The sequence below is a fragment of the Trachurus trachurus genome (genome assembly GCF_905171665.1).
Source record: "Trachurus trachurus genome assembly, chromosome: 13".
NCBI lineage: Eukaryota > Metazoa > Chordata > Actinopteri > Carangiformes > Carangidae > Trachurus > Trachurus trachurus.
This window is the reverse complement of record NC_139892.1, coordinates 26,861,075-26,883,469: the sequence shown is the minus strand read 5'-3', so window position 1 is coordinate 26,883,469 and position 22,395 is coordinate 26,861,075. Positions and strand designations below refer to the sequence as shown.

The 22,395-nt window shown below is 40.7% G+C and overlaps 3 protein-coding genes across 4 annotated transcripts; 1 reads left to right on the top strand and 2 right to left on the bottom strand.

The window, feature by feature from the left end:
* Positions 1 to 1,742: 1,742 nt before the first annotated feature.
* LOC310996470 (transcription regulator protein BACH1-like) lies at positions 1,743 to 7,754 on the bottom strand. The gene is made up of 5 exons (XM_083985876.1): positions 7,624 to 7,754; positions 6,200 to 6,457; positions 4,471 to 5,625; positions 4,183 to 4,389; positions 1,743 to 3,629 (listed from the first exon to the last, which is right to left on the bottom strand). Exons 2-5 carry the CDS (start codon positions 6,437 to 6,439, stop codon positions 3,243 to 3,245), a joined length of 1,989 nt encoding a protein of 662 aa, XP_083842002.1. The 5' UTR covers positions 6,440 to 6,457; positions 7,624 to 7,754; the 3' UTR covers positions 1,743 to 3,242.
* A 32-nt stretch (positions 7,755 to 7,786) lies between these two features.
* Positions 7,787 to 14,171, bottom strand: usp16 (ubiquitin specific peptidase 16). 2 transcript variants are annotated; one of them, XM_083985874.1, is made up of 18 exons: positions 13,903 to 14,171; positions 13,642 to 13,708; positions 13,339 to 13,535; positions 13,153 to 13,256; positions 12,142 to 12,254; positions 11,812 to 12,047; positions 11,638 to 11,733; positions 11,417 to 11,547; positions 11,234 to 11,321; positions 10,691 to 10,772; positions 10,495 to 10,598; positions 10,357 to 10,410; positions 10,094 to 10,264; positions 9,294 to 9,963; positions 8,961 to 9,055; positions 8,705 to 8,791; positions 8,442 to 8,589; positions 7,787 to 8,344 (listed from the first exon to the last, which is right to left on the bottom strand). In XM_083985874.1, exons 2-18 carry the CDS (start codon positions 13,700 to 13,702, stop codon positions 8,223 to 8,225), a joined length of 2,559 nt encoding a protein of 852 aa, XP_083842000.1. In that variant the 5' UTR covers positions 13,703 to 13,708; positions 13,903 to 14,171; the 3' UTR covers positions 7,787 to 8,222. The 2 variants fall into 2 exon arrangements, with proteins under 2 accessions (XP_083842000.1, XP_083842001.1); XM_083985875.1 differs by having other exon boundaries at positions 7,788 to 8,344; positions 10,495 to 10,586.
* A 65-nt stretch (positions 14,172 to 14,236) lies between these two features.
* On the top strand, positions 14,237 to 17,367 carry rwdd2b (RWD domain containing 2B). Its single transcript, XM_083985356.1, has 4 exons — positions 14,237 to 14,744; positions 14,843 to 14,910; positions 16,504 to 16,872; positions 16,971 to 17,367. The coding sequence occupies exons 1-4, from the start codon at positions 14,529 to 14,531 to the stop codon at positions 17,221 to 17,223; spliced, it is 906 nt and encodes a 301-aa protein (XP_083841482.1). The 5' UTR covers positions 14,237 to 14,528; the 3' UTR covers positions 17,224 to 17,367.
* Positions 17,368 to 22,395: the final 5,028 nt, after the last annotated feature.

Genomic DNA, 22,395 nt, shown 5'->3' with positions numbered 1-22,395 from the left:
TGCTCCAAAATCTAAACTGTATATAAAAGACACAAACACTGAAGAAGAATCCTAATTTTTGGAAATTCAGAAAGGGGTCCGGCTTGATGCTTTGTAAAGCTCTGGTATTTGAAGGTGGTGCCACTTTTGACAAGCATCAACTCGAGGATTTTCTCCAGATGTGTGTCATGGCAGCACAGGGAGATGATATCTGATGTCTGTGGTATTATCATCTTCTAATCCTTTTGACTTTTAGATGCAACACTACTTGTAGAGTCAGAGTTGCAGCTTTGTGTGCCTGTGTGTGTGTGTGTGTGTGTGTGTGTGTGTGTGTGTGTGTGTGTGTGTGTGTGTGTGTGTGTGTGTGTGTGTGTGTGTGTGTGTGTGTGTGTGTGTGTGTGTGTGTGTGTGTGTGTGTGTGTGTGTGTGTGTCAACTTCTCAAAGATAGGTAGGAGTTCTATTAGTTGCTTCAGGGTTGCTTCAGTGTAATTACCACTTTAACCTTGAGGATTGTGCTCTGAGGAAAACACAATGAGATTGCTTTTTATTTCATCGCTCCCCAAGTTAACACAGTAGCTATTTTAAAGGACACACAACAACAAGGCGAGCACCGTCCAAACCAAGAGAAGTAGAAAATTCATATCTGGAGACAAAAACATCTTGACAAAAATTGCTTCTTCAACTTTAAAGGGGCCTTGTAGAAATGGTTTAACGCTGGTTTGTTTGACCACATCTGATACAAGGTCTCCACTCTGAGACGGAGCACTCACACAATGTGAGTTAATATTATAGTTCCATCTCTAGCAGCTTTAAACCTTTAGTAATGTTTATTTCAGTTTTATCTTTTAGCAGCTCACAGATGTTTTTCAAAGCCTGAAACTCAGGCTATCACCACAACCAGAACCAGGCCTAACTAATACAGTAACTGATGAAAAATAAAGGTAGTAGTCAGTGTTTTCTATTCAATGATGTTCAATTTGTTGATATTCAATTTTTCACAATTTTAATTTGTACAATATAGTTTGGAAGATTTTCTTGTTTGTAATAATCATATGCTTTGATCAGAGGTGACTTTCATTTACACATGTGTAAAGACAATTGTGTGTTCTGCGGAAGGACTCAGTTGCTGCGATGCAAGAGAGACACACAAAATGATATTCAGAAACAGTCCAAACAGAATTATCTTTCAAACCGGTGAGGATGAGACGCATCGTTTTGCAGCAGTTGTCACTGAGGAGTCTTTGGAGAGTGGCCTCGCACGTGCCATGCTAGTATAGCTGAAGCAGAGCTTTTGTTAAAAGGGAGTATGTGGGTTTACTGTTGTGTATTTATTTGTTTTGACACGTCCAACTACACCAGCTACCAGAAGAATAATCGGTCTACATGTGGACCTGTGCATGTTGGTATGTTGGTGTGCCATTTGTAAGCAAGTGGAGAATATCTGCTGCAGTTTTGACAAATGCAGTTTAATTTTTTATCTCCTCTTCTTGTGTGACTCAGGTGGCTTACTTTGCTTTCCTTCTCTACAGGTGGCAGAGGTTGTTATGCATGGAACCGGTTTAATAATGACTGAACAGCTTCTGCTTTGTGCTCGATCTGCATCTTGCTAAACATGAATGTGTACGTTCTTGAATAAATAACCAGCCAGTTCCACGAAGTGCTTTGATTCTAAAAAATTGATGCTGAATGTGAGGCTACGCAGATAGCTTTGTTTCAATGACAAACCTAGTTATTTATAGCCCAAGAAACACGTAGCTTCAAGTCAGAAGAAGTTCATTTTATTTTTCACTGATTCACATATTTAACAGACTGTTTAAGGATAGCTTCTTCCTTCAATCTACAGCATAGTCTTACAACTTGATTTGCAATGCTGGGTTACATCAATAGCTCCCAACTTCTTGTCTTCAGACTGTCTGGATGCCTTGATGCTATGCAAAGCTTAGGTCATTAATCATTTTGATCTGAGTTTCTTTTTAAGTCATATCATAAGTCCACCTAATTAGTCTCTGTTGCTCTGACAGAGAACTAATAAATCTATATAAAACTGATCAGGTTTTCTGTCAAGTTACAGTATAATACCACTTTGTAATACCATCACCATTACCCATCTTTAATATTCCAAAAAGGCCAAAAACGTATAAATCTTGCATAAAGCTCTCATAAACAAAGCTTAGTCTCTTGCAGAGACAGTGCAAAAGGAACAGTTCATACTGTTGTGTGGTATTGTAGTCGGTCAGTGATTGGTCATCAGAGCTGGTGAGGTAAAATAGAGTTGTATTTCCATCTACTGGCCAAACTGTGGTACTGTACATCAATAGAGTGGAAAATATTCTAGCTTTTCGTGAGCTGAACTGAAACACTGAATGGTAACAAAATGCCATTGATTTAATCTGTAATCCATGAAAGCATTTAATAAAAAAAATACTTAACATGCAGACAGACCGAAAGTTAAGAGAATGCCATCAATATGGGCTTTGGGTTAATGTGCGACAGTGCTTGAGACAAGAATATACAAAGATTGCCTTTTTCTACTCATACTATACTACTGCATAAGGCACAGATTGCATCATATAACATTTCTTATGTTCCCCTGTAACATCTCCAGACACACTGCAACCATACTTCAAATACTGGGGGAAGCTGACAGTTATTCATTCAAACTATACATTATGTTATGTTATGTTATGTTAGCTGTAACAATTCCTCTAAAGCTATGGTAAAAAGTTCTGTTAGTGCTGTGCATATTTTACGAAAGCATACTGGTGGAATACAACAGTATCAGTGTCAAGATTCTAATGACTCATTAACCTATAATGAAGGAAACATCTTAACCATCAAAACTGTGAGTCTGTGTGGGTGTAGGGGTGTGTTCGTGTGCATGTGTGTGTGCAAAGAGATCATCATTTCAGCCATCGAAACACAGTCAGGTGGTGAGTGTCCCTGAGAAAATCAAACTCATTCTAAGAACCATCTTCCTAATTTACAAATGGAAATGTTTGGAAATGACTAGAAATTGTCGGCACCTTCAGAATGGTGAATACTGGATTTTGTGTTTCCTACAGTGAAATGCATATAAGAAATACAGCGAAGGAAGTTGACATTTTTCCATGTCAATTTAAGATACGTCTATCAGGCAGAAAATTATTCAGTCACACACACAGGAAAGCATGTCCATCCCAAAAAGGGGATTACAGTATACTCAAAGTTCACCCTCTGCCCATAGTCCTGAATAATTACAGATGACAATGGAATCTGAGTCCAATTATAAGCTGTTGTTCATGTCCAGACAAGCGTTGAGCAGAGATGCAGGAAAAGAGCAGCTCTGTGGAGAATCTGCTTCCTCTGTGTGTGTGCCAGTCTCTGGTGCAACAGTCTTAACTGACTCTGCAGGCGGCCCGCTTGGGTCACAGTCTGAAGAACAACTTACCATTTCAATAGTGATCTCGGACTCCTCGTCTTTCCCCGCGAGGCTAGGGGAGGACATGGGGGAGTCTGACGAGGAGAGCTTGGCAAGAAGCTGCAAGTGGTCCTGCTCGGAACCACACTCGATGCTGACGCTCTTACATAAGCCACAGAAACTCTGTCGCGTCTCCTCCAGGTTTTGCTCCAGCTCAGTTTGCTCCCGCAGAAGCCGATCTTTCTCATTTTTCTGTAGAGAGGGTGACAGTAAAGCACCATCACTTTCTCATCTCCTTTTCAGAGCACAATGCACTTTTGTTTTGAACAAAGTACCGAAAAATGAAGAAGTGAAAATTAAATGGCAACGCCATGGAGATGATCTAGAGTTTGCAACACACTGTCCAGTAAGACTCATTCCTCTTTCTTTGTTAATGTTTGGAATTTAAATATTTTCTCGTTCAGTCTGTTCTATTTCCACCAATGACCTCCTACGGTTGTTTCACATTTTACACCTATGTAATTTCAGGGAAGAACAAGCAAGATGTCTTGTCCTGTGGTCCACACACTCAGGGAGTTGTGTATAATTGTGTGTGTAAAATTGCTATTGCAGTTTTTTGTCATGTCAAATGCACAAAAGGTTAAAATTTGTACTTCTATTAGCATTTCAGCTCTTCTTATTGGTCCTCACTAGAGGTCAATAAAGGTCACAATGTGCCTATTACTCGGGAAAAACACTAAATTAAAAAAACAAACGGTGTTTGACAATGTGTTGCAAACACTAGACATATAAAAGGGCAACTTACTAATCTTTTGATTTCACATTCTAGCTGGTGTATACTGTCTAGTTTCCTCTTTCGGCAGCGCTGTGCAGCAACGCGGTTTTTGCTTCTTCTGCGGACATCGTGGACAAACTCCAGCTGATCTTGGGTCAGGTTATGGTGTCTCAGAAGCTGCTGGAAGGCACTCCGGGTCAGTGTTGAGATCTGCTCCACCGGAAAGGGGAGCTGAATCTGTAGAGTAAAGGGTTTAGGAGTTAGATTTATTGTACTTCAACTGACAGCAATCAAACATCAGCCGTGAACCACTATGACCTCTGCTGCTCGCTTGTTGTTGGCCTCAGTGTCTCCATCTGTGTCCAGGTCTGAGTCATCCCCAGAGTTGACAGAGGAGGACATGTATGGGCTCTTCTCTGCCTGGGACAGAGTGTCGGTGCGTGGAGCCGGGTCATCGTTTGTCCCAAGGTCCCTGAGGAAAGGACAGTCTCCTACACTGGAGCTCAAGTCCAGCTGCTTAAGCCAATGAAAGTCTGATGCTTTTGCCAAACTGTTTTGGTCCATGGGATCCAGGGGGAGTGGTTGAGCCTGAGATGGGCAGAGGTCAGGCCAAAATCCCTTTGCCAGATGTTCAGCCACTTCCCTCTCCACGCTGCTCCTCTCCCCAAATCCCTCCTCGTGGCTTAAATCAGTTAGCGTGGGGTCTGAGAGATCACCTGTCATTCTCTGTTCAAGACCGGCCTCACTCTGCTCTAATAACTGGCTGCAACTTTCTGCCCCTGATGTGTTGAGAGGACACGAACCAGGGTTACAGTTAGTTTCAGCACCAACCGTCTCAACAGTCTGTTTAACATCTCTGCCTGCTGGCTCAACGAGTTCTGGCAGATTCACATCCCCTGCAGTCGACAGCTCACAGGGTAAGCCGCAGTCTGCCAAACTCAACTCACTTTGATTACACACATCTCCTATCTCTAAAATGTCTCTTTCACAAAACTGAGATGGATGATCGGTTTTGTCAGAGTCTGGGCAGGGCAAAGACAAGATGGGGCACACACCGTTTGCTGTTAACTCCAGAGATAAGGGGGCCATTTGTGGCCCGCAGTTCTCCAAACAGAAGTGTTCTTCCCCGCTGTTTGTCTGACCCTGCGCACTCTGAGGACACTGTGATGGGAAGTCTGTTTGTTCATTACCTACTGAAGGCACTGAGCTGTGAGACTCAAATGATTTTGGTTGGCTGCTCTCTACACTGGCACTGGGATCCCGGTTCCGACAGCAAGTTCTACGCCTGGCCTCCTGTGAGGTTCTTTTGCCTTCAGAAAACTTTGGGATGAGGAAATCAAAGCATGCTGACTCCAGGTCTTGAAATCCTAAAAACTCAGCACTGCTGTGAATGGCATTAATGTTTTCTTTGGTGAAGAGCAGCTTTGATGTGTAGGCAAATTGAAGCAAAGGTTCAAACCCCTCCACAGTCACCTGTGGGGGAAAGATATAACAAATTGTTGAGTCATCATAAAACTCATACTGGAATAACATACTATGAAATGAGTATGAAACTTAAACAGCTCAAAAAGTAACAGAGACTTTCCGCACTCCTGAAATGTAGACCCTCAATTTTTCTAAAATGCATAAGAAACCATTCACAATAGCTTTACACAATATAACTTCAGCATCTAGAAAACACAGTTATCAAATATAAAACGCTATATAACACTGTATTGTTATCCAGGCCTGACAGATATTGGTAAAGCATTGTTGTCTCACACAAGAAAGTTGCCTACTGTATAAGTAACAATACAATTTTGTTTGTTTTGGGGCAAGTCTTGTATGTTTTCTTACAGGTTGCTTAGCAGCTATCAACAGAAGCTCTCCTCTTTTTAGACCAAAGTGCAATATTAATATCATACTGGTTAAAGACTTCAGTCTAAATTCATAAGCTTCATGGGAAGTCATTGGAAACATACTGGTGAAAAAGTAACCAATTCGTGCACAGATCAACTAATTATGCCAGTTTTTCTCCGATCCTTCAGCCAACCAGCAGGACACTGACCTCATCAGGTAAATTGACGATGGAATTCTGCCTAGTGACACTGGTAATCTTGCTGTGAAAGTATTCACTGCAGGAAGCCAAGACGGAGCTGTGGGCCCGGAAACTCCTGTTCTCCACCACCACTGTCACGTCACACAGGACATCCTGCTGCCTTTGGTCATTCAGACACTGCAGGACATGGGCGCTGTGCACGGCAGACTGAAACGTGAACACTGACCTGCGAGGAGCTTGGAGCGCCATGGTTCATACAAGCTCAGCCTGTGTGTCAGAGGGAGCAGGGGAGGGGAGGGGGCGTCAAAAAAAAAAGCACAGCAATACACAGTGGTGAAATGTTGGATTCTTGCAGCAATGATTAGTCACTGTTCAGTCTTAGTCGGCCAACTTGTTTTTATTAGTCAATCCAGTTTTTTTTATTATTTTATTAATCCAAAAACAATTATGATTATGATTACGGATTTGAAAATCACCACCTTTCTCCTCTTAATAAGTGTAAACAAAGTAAATGGAATCTCCTGGAGTTCAGTTCACTGCTGTTATTGACCAAACCATTCATCAATATTGTAATTCCCAGATGAAATGTTACTTCTTCACATTCAGGACACACCCCAAACCTTTTAAAAAGGGAGTTTTAACAATTTGTAAAAACATTGCAAATGTACCTTTCCACTACTAACTTATAGCATCTTTAGTGATATTATTATTATGATCAGCAGAGAAGGTCTGGGAACAGGCAAGTGAAAGTAGTGTACCTCCTCAGTCAAAGAGATTATTGATAACATAAGAGTTAGCTAAATGTATCGTAACCATTCATGAACCTTATGTCACACTAGTTTTAAACTTATGTTATTACAAGTGACTAGCCTCTCCACTGGGGGGTCAACGAGCTCCGGTGCTTTTGTCTGACTCAGTTAAAAGATTACTGTACACATTAAAGCTACTCACATGTAGGCTACTTAATGTTGATACTGAACTGACAGGGATAAAAAATTAGACTGACAGTTTTCTGATCATCTTTATTTAGCTTTGACAATTGCATAATAGCTGAGTAATTGTAGCTTGGATGGGGTGTAATTTGCTTTAACTTAGGCAGCAAGTTTAAAATGCTGACTCATATTTAGCCAAGTTACCAAACTGGGCCTTGGTGGAGAAGCGTGACGAGCGACGTCAGAAACTTTATATGGAAAGACACGATGTTACTAACATGTAACAACACTTTCCTAAATACATTTATGTAATATCTCACATGTTATCTAAGCGGGAAAAGCGATAGGCTTGCTAACAGTTTTGCCGTTAGCTACAGTATAATAAACGCACCGCGCGAGCTTTGTGTTGGTGGCGGAAAAAACAAAACAAAAACAAACCCACGACCTATTTGGACAGAAACTAAAAGAGACATTGGTTTAAAATCCGAAACGTTCACTGACCTGCCATGTCAGCTGGATAACACTGCCATTTGTAAATCTTAGGTAGAGACGACCCTGGCCTTCCGGAGCCAGACTTTCCTCTCGTCATGTGACAGTTTGGACCAGGAAAAACTGTCCGCACCTACTGCGCATGCTCAGTGTGAGAGTCAAAGAGCCATGACACAAACCAGGAGGAACTTTCTCTCATTTTGAAGATTTTCATTACATGATGACATTGATAAAAATAGACATATAAATATTTTTCTTTTACAAATTGTTTTCCCCAACTTTCATTTATCTACTGAAATTAAAGACAAATCCACCATCACTATGTTGAATGTCCACTTTGAAATTTATGTCACACCTTGTCATATTCCCATGAGAAACATACAGTTTAGTCCCGTTTAATATCTGAAACACTGTATGGCTACTGTGATCAAAATGTCAACAATGTCAAATGTCCCTTTTGTACGATCAATTCAATTTCATCACAGCCCAGTCGAGTCACTGTCAAAATAGGCCGAGGGTGGTCAACTGAGGAGCTGAGGCGGCAGCAGCAGCAGCAGCAGCGACAGCAGGTTGGCTTGTTTGGATTTCCTGAGTAGTGAGGCACAGTCTGATTAAAGGATCCTTTCATAGAAGAGGAGGTAGGCTTGGCAACTCTGGACTTTGCTCTCGCTCACAGGCTGAACGCTTGTGTCGCTGATATGGAACCAGGTCCCTCTGGGCGGCTCTGCATCTCCTGAGGGGAAGAGATGAAGTTAGTGGAGATATTTAGAGCATTAATAAGGACAATTAGGACAAAGTTATTGTTATGTTGTATGCACCAGTACACCTACCTTCTGCTGTGATTCCATTGGATAAGAGTTTAGGACACTCAGGTCGTACTTTGACATAGGCAGTGTAATGACCTGACCTCATTGTCCCACTGTGCTCTACGATGCCGTACAGACTGTACAAGATCTGAGAGTCTCCTTCTGTCATGTTCTGTTTGGAAACAACATCTTGTTAGTGCTGAGAGCAAAATCAAACAACGATACATTTACGAATGGGTCAATAAGAGTACTGATAAATTATGAAACTTGCTTATCTCAATATTTACCTTGCATTTGACTGCACAAAAAGAAGCTAGATCCAGTATCAGAGGGAATTGGACATGTCTGTTCACCTTACAAATACTGTATCCATTCTAGAGAAAAAATAAATATTGTATTGAAACTCAACATTGCGGGTTTCAGTGCCTTTAGAAAAGACGGAAAAATATTTTTAAAACGATAGAATGAGTAATGGTTCTTCAAACAGTCGAGTGCAGCTATGGATAAAAAAATGCTGGTTTTTTTTGTCTTCAACTGTCTTACCTGTTGAAATCTCTTCAAATGAAGGGTAAGCACTGGTGGGGGAGAGGAGATCAGCATTTGCTTCAAGGCATCAGTATAGACATTCTTCTTGGATCCTAAACAGATAACAAATAAAGATGACAAATCTCACTCATCCCCAAATGAAGGCAAGAAGCATCAAGAAAAGTAAATAGCAAAAAGTATGTATCTACAGAAAAAATAAAAAAGACCAAGGAAAAACTGGATTTTTGACTCTGTACTGTCCAAAATCCACAAACATGCTCAGTATCAGGAACAAAAGCATAGTAACACAACAATGGATCAAATATGTTCCGGCAGAGAAATTCCACACACCTCCAGCTTTGTCTTTGTTCCCCTGCCGTTTTGTGCATGTGACACACAGCAGGCTGTTGTTCTGCGTGAGCGTTTCCACCTCTGTGAACTGAAACAGGCATGACTGTACTGAACACTCCGATTTCTCGGGAGCTGTTCTGGTCGCCAGCGTATGGAAGGCCAGCGCTGGGTCCTGATTTACTACAGTGTACTCTTTACACTCCAGAGGCTCTTCTTCAATCTCCATGCCTTGTTCCGCAGCGTCCGAGTCCTCTATGAAGGCTTCATCCAGGGTTACTTTCTCCATTTCGCTCACAAGCTCCGTGTCCTCCTCTGCTTCCTGTTCCATGTCAGACATCTTGTCATCATCGAAGACGCTGTCCTTTGAGTTCTGCTCCTCTGATAGGACGGTGAAACGGTTGCTGACCGATGAAGCCGCTGACGAGTCGCAGTCGGTCGCTAAATCCTCACCTTCTTCTTTTTCCGTTTCTGCCTCGACTGGGTCAAGTTTATTCTCACCCCCGTCGGCAGCAACAGTTTCTTCTCCCACTGGAGCTTCTTCATGTGTCTCCACGTCAGGTTTTTCCTCTTCATTTGCACCTGCACAAGGATCTGTCTGATCTGCAGGGCTCGGAGATGCGAGACTGTCCAAAGTCGCTCTGCTCCCAAGCTTCTGCTGCCTCTTTTGATTCTATAAACAGAGACAAGAAAACAATACAAACTGTTTAGTTTATTCTGCACAATGATTTAACGCTCATCTATCAAACAGACGAGCGCAGGCAAAAGGAAACAATGTCCTTTGTGTGTATTCACTGAGGCACCTTTGCTTGCTTCTTTGCCTGTTTCTTGGCCTTCTTCTGCTGGTACTTGCTACCAGCCCCTGTGGGAATGTCGTCATCATTTCCATTGGTCAGAACGGGACTGTTTCTGTCGTTCTCGCTCGACTCACTCGTCTTCTGAGCTCCTTTTTTCTGGTTCTTCTTTCTATATGCCTTTAGGGTGTAGTCATAAAAGGGCACATGTTGTTAACTCACATATAACATGAAAAAAATCTAGAAAATAAAAGCATTTTAAAGGGATTTACCTCATCAGAAACAGGAAGTGAAAGGTCCAGAAACATTTCTGTGACGACAGAAACCTGAAAGTGCAAAGTAGAGACCATTCAGCTTGACATTAACGTGACCCCGACAGTTTATCTCAAAGGTTTACCCACAATACATACCGTTTTACACTGTTGACACATTATAGTGCTGGTCATTTCCCCACCGAAAACTTGGTCCACAAAGTTTTTCGGAAATCCATTTTTCTCATACTCTGAAATCAAAACTTCTTTGTCAAAGGGCCACATTTAACTATCAGGTTAAGATTGTATCTTCTACTAGGAGGCAACAAGCGTGTCTCACATCCCAGTTACTTACCTTTAACTAGCGTTTTCAGCTGCTCTCCATCTGTGCTTTTCCCAGACTGTTTCATTGCCTCCATGATCCCTGAGCTTACTCTCTGCAGAAACAAACACAATCTTTAAATGTAAATGATATAAAAAAATAGCAATCTGACAAAGCGGCATAGATAGAAGCCATACAACATTTTTAGTAAATAGCAATATAATTTCAGCTTCTCAGATTGCACTCTAAAACCTCCACTTGTAAAAATTAACAACCCAATTACAATGGTTGCCTGCGAAAGGTCATTAAATGAGACAAAAAAAGAGGCTACTTTGCCACAATTGCTTGCATTTCACGCTTAAGTTGTCTTCAATTTGTGATAACATTTGATCTGAATGACTGGCGCCAGTGAGCCTGAGTGAGAAATCTAAATCTCATTGCCTGTACAGTTCTGCCATCAAAACGATACAATTCCAGTGCACACATGGCCACTTGGAAAGCTACAGTATTCATTTTAAATTAAAATCTTTTGCCAATGTGATATACATTGAGATTTGTTTTAAACTGCCTGTGTACTTTTATTTCCTCAGCTCGCATCCCATCCAGAAGGTAGCGCAGCAGCTCCTGGCTGTCTTGCTGCTGAAATCCTTTGAACCTGACAGCCCTGCAGTAAAGGAGACGAGGTGATGAATGACACTTAAACGCAGGAATGAGCACATGTAACTGCCGAGTTGCTCCTCAATCTGTAGTCACACTCACTTTTTACAAACTTGTGTAAATAACTCCCGAGGTGTAACCACACCCTTTTTGGATTCCTGGATTTCATTGAGAAGTTGACACATAGCCAAAGTCAGTGATCCAGGCTGATCTAGCTGCGCTTCAACAGGCTCCTGAAATCAGAGGAAAAACAAAGTAGCAAATAGTGCAGCAAGCAAAATAAGTCTAAAGTTTAAAAATACAAGTAGAGAACAGCTACACACCAGATTTGAGGAGGCTTCAGGTTTAATGTTGAGACTCATTTTCTCTATTGTCACTTCATTCAGAGTCTGTCTTAAGAGCTGTGTTTGAGACAGATTCTAGAAAACAAAATGAAAGCAATTAATAATAACTCTAGAGTTCACTCAGTACTAACATCCTATAAGGCCTACTCCTACCTGGATGACTGCATTAAAGAAACACGTGTTTCCCAGGTTGCTCAGCCCTTTCACTGAAACGCCATCTTTGTCTTCAGTTATACTGGACTTTTGTGATTTCCCAGCACCCTCTTTCTTGGCATTTTTCTTTTGATAGTTCTTGTTGTTTTCTTTGTTCTCCTTGTCCTCACTCTCCTCTGCTTTTACAGTCTCTGTCTGCTGCTCGGGGTCCAACATGCTGTCCTCCTCTTTCACTCCTAAATAATCAGACATGACATGGTGGACATAGTAATTCCAATACCACATTTAAATTGGAAAAACAGTCATAGTGATTGACTCACTGGTACCTACTTTTCTGTGGTCTCTTTGTGGGATCTGCAGAGGTTTGCTTTTTTAAGTTGGTTAACAGCTGAGCCAAATGCCCGGTTCTGGAGTACTGGACTTCATCATCACATATGTAACACCTGCAGGGATGGCAACACATGAAAAAACAGAACAAGCACTTCTCATTTCAAGCACAATACAATGGCATCAGTATTCAAACGACTTCATGTTTTGCTTTGGCAAACTGAATGGATGTGATTTAGAAAAACACACACCTTTGTATATAAGCCCCCACAATTCATACTGCGTGTCAGGATAAAAACTATGCCACGAAGCCATCTCTTGACCTCCATAATAACATTGTAGAGAGGCATACAGCATATCAGGTGAAGGGTATAAAACCATTACTAAAGCTTTGAGTGTTCCTAGAAGCATAGTGGCTTTTGAATAAAAGAAGTTTGTGACCAAGCCTTCCTAGGTTCTCTGCAAAAAGAAGGAAGGGCAATTGTCTTAGAAGCACTCCAACAGTCAGGCCTCCATGGCATAGTGGCTTAATAGACACCACCTTGAGTACAAGGCATTGGACTTAACCACCAGTTTGGCAGACAGCATTTAAAGGACTGAGGGCACGAGGAAAAATATTCTCTGCTCTGAAGAGCAAAAACTGAACCATTTAGACAGAAAATCCATGATGACACCACTCATCATCACCTGGCTATTACATCCCTACGGTGCAGCATGGTGGTGGCAGCATCATGCTGTGCGTGTGCTTCTCAGTGGCATGAGGAGACTGGTCATTAATGAAGGGCGATGCAGCCACATACTGTTGCTCATTTGATTGAAAGACTAGACTTAACCCTGAAAAACATCTGTGGAGAGACCTGGAGAGATGGAAGCTCCAACCCGGACCCCGAAAATGGCAACTTCTATCTATCCACAATTTAATTTACTACACAATAAAGTGAGAAAAAAGTGACTGAACGCTTGCTGAAGCCTCTGGATGTTCCAGTGATTGATGCATCACAGTAACGTACTCACCACACACTCCAGGTGTCCATGCTGACCACCAGGCAATGTGGATCTGACCGTGGAGTCTCATAATGTTGGATGGCATGCTTGTTCTCTGAGGTACGTCCACAGCCCTTATAGAAAAGACGACACTGGTAATTTACCACAAAAAAAGACACTAAATACATTGTCCCCCATTTGAGCTGATACACTTACTCTGTGGCCACATTTCAAACACATCCATATGTTTGTTGTTTCACTGTCCTCTTCAGACTCCTGTGGCAGGGCGGTGCCGTTATTTTCTTTATTCTCCTCATGATCACAATCCTGGCAGCTGGTCCAATCAGAAATCCCAAAAAGTTTCTTTAGAAGGGTTTGTTCTGTTCCCTTTTTAATATGTTTACATGATGGACCTGTGAAGATTGAAAAAGAAAAATGAAACAAGGTAACAAGGTGAGGTAAAATCAAACTCGGCCTCCAACAGGTTGTCATAAAACATTAAAATGATTATGCATTCACCTGTCAGGTCAATGTCATCATCCTCTCTGGAGCTCTTGTCTTTCCCCCTTTTCTTTCCCATTGTTGCCTGAGCAGAAACAGGGATAAATGGGAGTCAGTCCTCAGAAGTAACGCTAGCTTTCTTTGGCTAAGGGCTGGACCAGATTATAACAATGCTGCTTAACACAATGTAGCGCCCGTTCATTCAATGACACAAAAGAAAACATAATAAAATGTAACGTTATACCAGGTCGCGATTCACATGATGAAGTCATAACTTACTGTCACAAACGGAGCCTAAATCCTCCACAGTTTTCAGTTTCGTTTACTTTGTCTGGATGAATTCTCTCTCTCTCCTTTTACATAGTTCATTTAATTGAACTGGTTGCTACGATTTCATGTAAGCACTCAGATAAGAAGATACGTATAACAAGTTATAAAACTCAAAATTCACTCCGCTGATTTGACGGAAAAAAAAAAAGAAATCCCAGCTGACACATGCAGACAACAGAGGAACAAAATGTGACGGTGTGTGTCACCGGCTCTTCTGCTCGGTGCGTGCGTTTCCTGCGTGTGTGTCGTTTGGAAGAGTCCGACTAGAAACAAATCTCGATAACTAGCTAACGTGGACGTGGTGTGTAGCGTTGGTGTTATACATTTAGGGGATATTTTCAACTTTCTAAATATTTATCCATTGCTTTTCAGACTGGACGACACTTATATGCGAGTAAAATTATATTTGCTGCCGATGACTGGAAAAGAAACGTGTCATTCGTTAGCATGTTCATTTTGTTGACTTAAAAGGACCAAATCTTGACTTTGGACAGATAGCTGTGTTTTTAAAAAATAAGTTAGTGTTATTATTTTTTATATGTAGGGAAGGTCTACACTTGGCTCGTCTTATCAGCATGTCTTACTTGGAGTGGGCTGAGGCTCAGCTTGCAGAGATAGAGCTGCTGACCAGCATGTTTCCTACCCGGGAGGAGCTGGAGCTCACAGACCAGCTGGCACTGGCCGAGCTGAGGGACTGTGTGGAGGGCTCGGCATCAGCAGACAACCCGCCTCCCTCCAGACCACAGTTTCTCATCAAACAGAAGCTGGACTCTGCAAGCACGCCGGGGATGGTAACCGAGGACTGTCTCACCATTTCACCATTGATTTCAAATTGTCCTAAAACATAGGCCTTCTAACTTTTCTTTCTTTTTTTCTGTCACGACATCAGACGGATGTTATTCTGTCATGTGCCTATCCATCTGAATATCCCAGTGTGTTGCCAGAAATAACTGTCCGGTAAGCTATGTGGTGAAAGCATCTATGGGTGAAACTCATTGCATGTAACAATATTACAATAACAACAAGAATAACCTAACTAATATTATTTATAAATATTAATATAATTGTTATGCACTTTTGGGGAAACACAAGATAATTTAATGTCAGGCAGATCAGGAGTGACTAAGAATTAGATAAAATAAAATGCTGTCCATTTAGAAGTCAGGAGACAGTTATGAAATGTCAAAGTAGTCCCTGCAATTTTACAGCCAATGACACTTTAACATTTCTCAAGCAGGAACATTTCAACTTAGCCATTCTGTCAATAGAAATCCCTGCAGCACTGAGCAACTTGACCTGAAAAGGGCTACAAACGGTATTGTATAGGTTGCATGCAACTGTTTAGGCTTTTCTGGGTCCAGTCTAATTGACCATCAGATATTTGAATGTTTGTATCAACAGTTGTCTCTTTCAGCTCTCCAGATGTCTTCTCATTATCCTTGCTTCCTTTGGGTCTTTTGTTCAGCAGCTTTCAAAACCTGTCATTTCACTCTGATGATGATCTATTTGTTTGCTAAATTCATTGTCCTGAATTAATTGCCTTTCTCCATGATTGTGTAGACATCACCAAAGATTGGATGTCTCTTATTTTCCTCCACCTCAAATGTAATGAAAAAGAATTTCTATTACAGTAATTAAACCTGATAACTTGGCCACTGCAGTAGAGCAGTGTATTTGTCCATTTCACTCAAAGGGACAAATATCAAATCTACCATTACAAGTATTTGTATCATTCCCCCCCCCCCCCCCCCCCCATGGTTACATGTATACACTGCATAACCTTGTTCCTTATTCTGCTCCGGTCCTCAAATCTCAATCTTATATTCATGCCCTGCTCCAAACTTTATAACAAAAAGTTGATAGTGCCCAAAGCTTTCTGGAATCATCTTCTCCAATCTATTAGATTTGCTGAATCTTTGGACTGTTTTAAGCAGCTTTTAAAATCCGTCTGTATTGGAAATCCTTTTTGGTTAGTTTTACTTTGATCTCGCTTTGTGCTGCATTTTATATTATAATTTATTACTGGAATTATTTATTCATCTCTGCTTTTTTGTGTGTGTGAAACACTTTTCAAGTCTTTGTTTTGAAAAATGCCATATGAAGCTTTACCTACTTAGAAAAAGAAGCAAAGGACAACAGTGACGTTGGTGTAGGCTAATGTGAAATTTTAGTAATTTAATATTACATAGATGAGCAACACACTAGTGACACGGAGGAAATAGATTATGTGACTGTAGCAGGTGTAGTATGAGGTCATTTTCTACTATTGTGGCTTTATTGGGTGTTAATATCACTTTATGTTGTAAAACCACCAATTTACTGTATTAGCCGTAAATTAAATATATTATTAAATATCATTTGCTTTTAGTAAAGATTGTAAAGGAAATAGTCATTTATTTTTGATATAAGTATATCAGTCTCCTGATACCTTATTTTGTGCTATTTCATTGGGCAAATTTTAGCTTACACATTTCATTTTGATGTTTTTGTTCTCAAAGATGGAAACATTTTTCTCTGACTCCCCCTCATAGCCTCTGTTATGTGTCATAGGTGCACTAGTCTCAGCAGAGCCCAGCAGACACGGATTCACGCAGATCTCAATGCATACCTTTTGGAAAACTGCAAGGGGGAAGTATGTGTGCTCACAGCTGTGGACTGGGTGAAAGACAACCTGCAGCTCTACATCAATAAGAGTTTATCAGCAGCACCAGCTCCTACGAAAGAGGCGTCTTCTCCACGATCAGAGGAAGCGTTCAGCCGGCTGTGGATCTACAGTCACCACATCTACAATAAGACAAAGAGGAAGAACATCTTGGAGTGGTCCAAGGAGCTGGGCCTGTCGGGATTTAGCATGCCAGGGAAACCTGGTATTGTGTGTGTGGAAGGTCCTCAGTCCGCCTGCGAGGAGTTCTGGTCCAGGTACCTTGGTTTGGTTATTTTTAGCAGCTGGTGTCACAGCTAGAAGCTTGCTGAGGTGTGAGGTTTATTATTTTTCTAAACTTTTTCCCATTTCACAGAGTGAAGGTTCTTACATGGAAGAAGATCATGATTCGACATAGAGAGGATATTCCCCTTGATCATCAGCGAGAGGACAGCAGGACTGTTGAAAGTATAGACTCCCTGCGCAAATTCACAGGCTTTGAAGAAGCAATGTTTGACCCCCATGGGAACAGAGGTAATCACATGGACCTTGGGCAGCTCTACCAGTTCTTAAATGAGAAAGGCTGTTGTGATGTCTTTCAGATATATTTTGGCATTGAAGGGAGGTAGTGGTCAGATCAAGAGAATGAAGATACATTTGACTGGTGCCTTGTCACTTGTAACTTTTGCTGAAAATCCATTACCATTGTGCTTTTTTGTTTGTTTGTTACACACACACAAGCACACAAATGGATTGTGAGATTGTGAACACATGGTCACATGTGCCCGATAAACTGAAATAAATGAACCACATTTTTATGAAAGATGCTTGGCTGATACACCGGGGACCTCACTGGCATAAAAGACAGAACATTTCTGCAATTTGAGGCGCACGGTTCTTGCTCTTTTTAGCTAATAAGCATATTTTTCAAAAAGAAGCATTAAAAAGATGTTTACCTGAGAGTTCTCTCAAGGACCTGGGTTATATTTGCAATTTTAATACTCCTGTATGTGCCGCGGATCATACCTTGCCCTAGGTGCTTCTATCCTCGACTGGCACCACTGTGTATCCCTACCAGGCTATTATAGGATTTTCAAGTCTGATAGCACATTAATAATTGGACAACATAGTCAACAATATACTGGATATCTGTTTATGAAATCTGTTGATTTCCCTCTAATGAATTGTAGATAACATAAATCTTTCTCCAATTTGTAGATAACATAAATATTTCTCCAATTTTCTTGGAATGATTAGTTTTTGGATAAATTGTGCATAATTGTGAATCGCACCCTTGCAATTAAAACATGTGGTTATTGAACTCTAACCATATTTTTAGCTTACTAGGTCTGAGATGAAAATTAAAAACAACATTCGCATTGACTTTAATTAGGATTCTGTGCCTTGGTGGTCACATTGGTGTAAGGTGATTGTTTCAAATGTATTATGGATATTTTGTCTTTTTTTTTATATGTCATTTTTATGAAAGCACACAGCTTACATACAGTAGGAAATCTACTATACTTTTTCTTTGTCAGGCCACTATCACTTCATACCACTGTTGTCACATTTATACATCAATTAGAGACTTGTAAGCAGAGGGAGAGTCTGTATATATTCCAGTGTTGTAGAGATACCAACGACTATTATCTCCTCAAAGGAGTTTGAACCTTGGGTGAACATTTCAGAGTTCAGAATATGTTAAAAATTAACTAATGCAACTGGTATAAATAAGCATATTTTCACAACAACTGTGTTAAGGGAACAAGATGACAACTGACCAAGTTCAACATTGAGTTACACGATGAGGGGAAATGTCAGTGACACACAACGTGATGACAAAGCTTGTGTTTTGTACTGAAAGGTATTGGCTTGAATTTACATTCTCTGTGTCTGTGTTGCCCAGCAGATGGCAGCAGTACTGTATATAATCAAAGTTGCAAAGTATGGCAACCTTCAATATTATGATTTGAAAAGCTAATGCTGGGCATAAACTGGAAACAATTGGGGGGGGGGGGGGGGGGGGCAGTCAAATAGTACAGCATTGATTTTGTGAAAAACAATTGAATCTGTTATTTGGTTCAGATATGAAATTGTCATGAATTGACCACTCAATGCTTCATAATTTCATGTGTGTGTGGGCTTTGTACAACAGCAAAGGATTTCACTATTTATCCTAGAAACAGCAACTGATGAGCAGATAACAGATCCAGACATGGTCATGGTGAGGACTTACTCATTTCTGATCCTAAGCCTCTTTTGTCCTCGGAGGTGACGGTCAGCTGGTGTCAGTCCTGTATCGTCATCATAAGGTTGTTACTCACTTCAGTCAGATCTCCTCCCACTCAGACTTTTACACTCATTCTGGCCCTTCTCATTTGAAGACTCCCAGATGCATTGATTCCAAGGACTTGACAAGTCAGAATGAGCAACATTTTTCAGCCCTTCATCCGGCATCTTCAGGTGTAGTATCACCTCCTCAGTTAACATTTCTACAGTAAGGCCTCTACACTGAACCAGTCAGTTGTAGCCTAGTTAATTCTAACTAGGCTACATTACATCCTCTATACAATAGTCGGTATCTGGGTCTCAGTCATGGACAGATCCATCATTATAGCTGGGCTGTGAAAACAAACCGTGCTATATTTTCAGGACTTCCTTTTATATTCAGCCATTAAACATCAAATACAGACAGTAAAGGTTTATTAAGCAACTTTTAGTCATACTTACTTTTCATATGTGTAAGTGCATAAAGAAAATTGTGTGAAGTGCAATGTCTGTGGAGGGAGAGTTGGGATAAGCTAGACATCAGTCCAAATGAGGTGGCATGAATCACAATGAATGCCTCTTTTCCAGATTTAAATATTACCTGCCATGATTTAATTTACTGGCATCACCTCAAAATAGCTTTAATAAAACAGTGACAATGGAGTATGAATTGGCATCCTTGGGGGGAAAAACAGTTATAAAGGTTGAATTGAATTCAATTATAAAGGCAGAATTGTTTTTACTCAAGCACCTTTAATTGGACTCATTCTATGCTCAGATGACTTTGAAGATACTTAATAGATTTCTTTCATTATTCCTGGTGGGTTTCTTAAGTCCTTGACTACCATAACAACACAACAGTAGACGTACAGATCAGCTGACTGCGCCTCCTCAAGATTGACTTAAATATGCTTAAGTGCAATTCAAATGAAACGTGTCGAGGAATGTTTGACTTTTGGCTCACATAAACTCTTGTGGTTCACTTCACTTCTGATCACTGTTGGACACTTTGAATAATGTCTTCTTCCAGCATTCTCCGAGTAAGTGAACTGATGAGTAGCTCTTGTAGTGTTCCAGTGTATGATCTTGACATCGATGATAATGGATGCTATTCAGCTAAAGCCATGTATGCCATGAATGTGTGCCATGAGGAATTAAAAGTGGAAAATGGCAACATTATTTAGTGAAATCAAACTGCCCCCTTCGTTAGAGTTTCATCGCTGATATGCACTTGCAAAATGTAACCTTAGCAAATATGTTTCTAGCTGTTTTAACTTCATTGTCTGCAATATAGATTGTAGGCAATGGAGCAGTTATATTGACCTGAACTGCAGCTAGAGCTGTGCTGGAAGTCATTACCACCTCTTCGGGCCAATACAGGCCAATAACACCATAACAGGTCAAGTGTAGGCCACTCCTTAGCAGCTATATTATCTCCTTTGTTATTGTAACTGACCTGCTGCTCCTGGATTCTGCATTATTACTTACCTACCAACCAAACAGTGCAGCTCCTGAAAAACAGAACACCCTGTTATCTGTGAACTCCAGCACTTTGTATTTTAAATGAAACAGTGACTGTGCGGTTTAAAGTGGCAGAGCACCGCTTTAATTTGGTGGTGCTTACATCTACATGAGACGATCAAATGCGAGGCTCAAGAAGTTAAGTTTAAGCAATAAAAAAAAACCTTAAAAAATCATATTCTTTGAAGTATGATTCATAGACATCATCCCCTGGTGTAGCTCTGCCAGGCTTGTAGGCGACTGCAGTCATCATCCCTTATTTTTTGTTTTAGGAACTTTCACCGATGCAGATGTGAACGCGCTTGAAGCAGAGAGTCAGCACTATAGCCTGAAACGTTATTTCATTTACGGACTACAGTCAAAAACAATGGAAAAAGTCACTGTTAAGTCTCCTTCAACTTACTTACAGAGTGTACTGTGTATAGCTTCACTGAGTTTTATACAAGCGTGCTGATTAACCTGCTTACTTGGACAGAGTTTGGGCTCTGTGAGATGGCTCAGCAGATCGAGGTTCTGCTCGGAGTATATGGAAATCTCTGGGGTGCGCTCCTATCCCAGGGACCTCTGCAACTCTCACATCATTACTGTAAAACCGCAGAGACAAGGTGATGCAAGTGGCAAAGGCCTGGGTAATGGTGGCATTAATTTCCCTCCTCTTACCTGCCTCACAGCGTTTCATTGTTCTGTGACATATTAATATTTTTACATTAAGTGAAAGTGGGGAAGTGGACCATAGCTAAATGGACTGTTGGTGACTGATGATTGTTGGTGCATACTTTGATCTTTACTTTTGACTTACTAGGGTGACACTGAGGAGCTTGATCATGAAAGGACTAAGGGAAAAATACTGTTGGAGATTTTCTTTTACCCACTGATGACATATCTTGAATCTCCTGGTTCTCATTATAAAGCTCATCATCCTATTGACTTTCCACAGATGTATTCACCCGCTGTGTTTGATGCAATGAGATATTGATCAAAACCCAAACATATAGCCTTGACTTAATGAGCCAGAAGATACAGCATTATAATCAAAATACTCTACATTTTTGGCATATTTCTTTCTCTAGAACACTACATGATGTGTGTCTCTCTTATATGGGTTAGACTTGAAAAAAAAACTTTCTTGTGTGCTGTTTTTGGAATTTTCATGTTACATACAGTATTATCTCTCCACAATATATATACCCTTGAAGATAAATAGGATCTGTATGTTGATGCAGAGTAAATAGCCTGGCAAATGACTGCAGAAATCATCTGTTATCCCTTGTTCTTGAAGCCCATTTTGGCAACTCTTTGTGAAAATCGTTTTTACATTAAACTTCATTCACACATGATTTACTGGTATTTTTCTTTTTTTCATCATTTCAGACAATAACCCAATTCTGTAGGTCTACTGAACTGGTGATGCATATAATTGAATTAGTTTTGAACGTCATGGTGAGGTATTTCAACACAGGGATTTCATCATGTCTCTCTATAGCTGGCACTCTGTCACAGAGCCAAGCTAATATAAATAGTATTGTTTTGAATTACTTGAAGCTGCGAACCTTTAACAGAAGGTTTTGGGAGTATTATGATCAAGAGTTGTCAAACTTACTCAGAAATCTCCCCACTCCCGAGAAAGCTGTAAAATACAATGGCATCGCCTCAAACGATGAACAATATGCATTGTTCTTTGCGATCACTGCACATCAGTTGTGTTTGCAAGTGCTATGTGGAAACTTGGTCTGGCAGCTCTTTGGGATTCTGGACCCTCTCTCCCAATGACCCCTCAAGGTGAACTCTTGTATGGCTGTCCGTCCCATGAATACTAAATGCAACTGAATTAAACATTTTCTCTCTTCTCACTACTATTTAATCAGTTGTCTTACTGAGCTGTCTGTCTAGAGTAATCCCAGAGGCTCACAATCACACTGACTGGCATCATAAAGACAGACTGGCACAATGATCTAGAAGTATTCAAGTCTTAGTTATCGTGCTGGTCCTTCCCCTCTTTGACTGTTGCATGC